Source organism: Helianthus annuus, chromosome 5 (genome assembly GCF_002127325.2).
Source record: "Helianthus annuus cultivar XRQ/B chromosome 5, HanXRQr2.0-SUNRISE, whole genome shotgun sequence".
NCBI lineage: Eukaryota > Viridiplantae > Streptophyta > Magnoliopsida > Asterales > Asteraceae > Helianthus > Helianthus annuus.
Genome location: NC_035437.2, coordinates 13,915,046 through 13,917,599, shown reverse-complemented (window position 1 = coordinate 13,917,599; position 2,554 = coordinate 13,915,046). Strand labels below are relative to the sequence as shown.

At 48.6% G+C, this 2,554-nt stretch overlaps 1 protein-coding gene across 1 annotated transcript; it reads right to left on the bottom strand.

Annotated features, from left to right (window-relative positions):
- Positions 1 to 844: 844 nt before the first annotated feature.
- LOC110942709 lies at positions 845 to 2,041 on the bottom strand. The gene has a single exon (XM_022184475.1). The coding sequence runs from the start codon at positions 2,039 to 2,041 to the stop codon at positions 845 to 847; it is 1,197 nt and encodes a 398-aa protein (XP_022040167.1).
- Between the last annotated feature and the right edge of the window lie 513 nt (positions 2,042 to 2,554).

Genomic DNA, 2,554 nt, shown 5'->3' with positions numbered 1-2,554 from the left:
GCGCACCTCCCTTAAGATTCCTGCTTTTAGTAGCTCACAAACTTGCTCATTCATCGCTTTAGTCTTATCCGCCCCTAGGCTGCGCCTTCTTTGCACTTTTGGTTCAACGGAGGGATAAGTGTTCAAACAGTGTTCGGTAACATCACGCGGGACATCGGTCATGTCAGCCGAAGTCCAGGCGAAAATGTCCATTTTCCTGAACAGTAACTGCTTGAGGTGCGTCCGGATGTTTGGTGAGATTGTGTGGCCTATCGTCACCGTTTGTTCTTGGTACTTGCGATTCAATACCCACTTTCTGGTTCAGTTGTTGAAATTTTTGGTGCTTTGACTGGTCGCGCATCCTCAGCTGCCATCACTTCCTTCTTTGCATAGATAATCGCCACCCCCGTATCTGTTGGGAAGCCAGTGGCTGAGTGGGGTGTGGAGGTTACCATGTTCAATTCTCCTTTGGTTTCTCTCCCAATTAAAACATCATGCCTTGATTTGACTGACATCACCATGAAGTTGACGAGAGTAGTTCTTGAATGTTTCCCATCAGATAGCATGACAGGGAAACTGATCTGGCCTAGTGGGAAGACCATCTCATTGCAAAACCCTGAAAGAGGATAATCGACAGGCTCAAGGCGCGCTTTATCTTCATCATCAAACTGATTGAAGCACTGTTCATAGATGATATCAGCTGTACTTCCCGGATCAATAAATATGTATTCTGTTTCGTATGACCGATGATACCGGTAATGACGATGGGGTGCGTGGCGCGTGGACCCCCGCGTACTACCAGAAATATGACCTGTTGCTCTTGCCATGCAGGTTCGAATGGGCGCTTGCCTTTATCTCTTGCGCTTTATCTTGGTCTGTTGACCATGTGTGTTTCCAGACGCCTGACTTTCTTTTGGTTCCCATAATCATTGCGCTGAATTTGGCGTGTCTCCTTGCGCACATTCTTCACTAGATGGATTAGTTTCCCGCTATTCAGCGCTTTTTCAATTTCTTGCCTTAAGCTGACACAGTCATCCGTCAGATGACCTGTATCCTTGTGGAAATCGCAGTACAGGTTTGGGTCTTGGCCTTTCTTGTTCGTCATAGGCTTTGGAGCCTTGAAGTCGTGGTTCTCCGTCATGAGCACCTCTTTTGGTGTCTTAATGAGCGGAGTCCAGTGCTTTTCTCGAATCTCGTTCCGGACTGCCTTTCGATAACCAATGCGATCGATTGTGTCTCGTGCATCCTCTCTGAAGCGTGGTCCTTCATCATAACCGCTGGACTGGCTAGCTTTCCATCCAAGGTTTTTGCCTTTGTTGCGCCTGTTGTTATCGCGCGAGCTTACTTTGGAAAAACGATCTTCAGTGTACGAGTTCTTGTTACCGGCCAAAGACTCTTTAGTTTGCGCTACTATCTTCGCGGCTTCCATGAGTTTTTCCCATTCCTTGGGCATACCGTCTTTGCCTGTGATAGTCCTGATGAGGCTATCACATCGAATGGCTTTCTTGAAGTGTGCGCGCATCAATTGTTCACTTACACCACCAATCTCTAAACACTCCTTGTTGAAGCGAGTGATGAAATCTTCTAGCCCCTCGTTGTCTCTACGCCAGATGTCTATTACCTCCGCTGTGTCGCGCTGGTAACGTCTTTGTTGGCTGAAATGATTTACGAATTGGGTTCTGAAGTCAACCCACGACGTGATCTTTCCTGGTGGAAGGCTGTCGAACCAGGCGCGAGCAGCCCCTGTGAAAGTCTGGATAAACAGATGGCACCACATCGGCATGTTCCATCCTCCCATACAACCAACGCTTGTGAATACTCTGACATGATCGTCAGGATCAGTTAAACCATTGAACTTTCCCACTGTTGGTGGTAATTTTTCTTTTGATAGCGGGGCTAGAGCAATCTTTGGAATGAACTTCGAATGTTCTGCAGCTTCAGCTGGTCTATAGGCGAGGCGGGAAGTCTCGCTCCGCTTCTTCGCTGTACGCGATGTGCTGCCTTGGCTTGTAGTATTCATGATTCTTCTGCAAGCAGTTGAAGACTGAGGATCTTTCGTCATCTTGCCAAGTTGGATTGTTTGGGTCTGTGTCATCCCACTTGTTGTTCATGTTGCGCGGCCCGAGCCGGCTATGAACTGGACCTCTTTGAACGTTTGACGGATGGTCATAATAGCTACCTGTTTCCCCGTGTGTGTCGCGCGTGTCGTGCACGCTAGGCCTTCTCATGGGGGGAGGTCTGTTAGTTCTTCCTTGGATATTCTGTTGTGGGGGTATCTGGCGCGCCCCCTGACTTGGACCCGGAGGTGTAAACAAGGATGGTTCAGCTTGCAGGATTGATTGTTGTGCGCTCAAAGACTGATACGCAGCATTAATGGTAGCAATTTGTTTGGCGTACCAGGAGGCTAGAGTTTCGCCTTCTGGTAGCCCAAGTAGCGCCGAAATGTTTGGATTTAGAGCTGGGTTTGAAGGACCAGCAATATTGTTTCCTGGGGTTACCGCTTGAGTGATGCGAGTGATGCTCGCGCGGGTCCCCCAGTGTTTGTTATTTCGATTTCGCCTAATTCCTCGGCAGG

What these genes read in the sequence shown, in the direction of transcription:
- LOC110942709 (XM_022184475.1), bottom strand. Translation starts at nt 2,041, where the DNA reads ATGACGAAAGATCCTCAGTCTTCAACTGCTTGCAGAAGAATCATGAAT.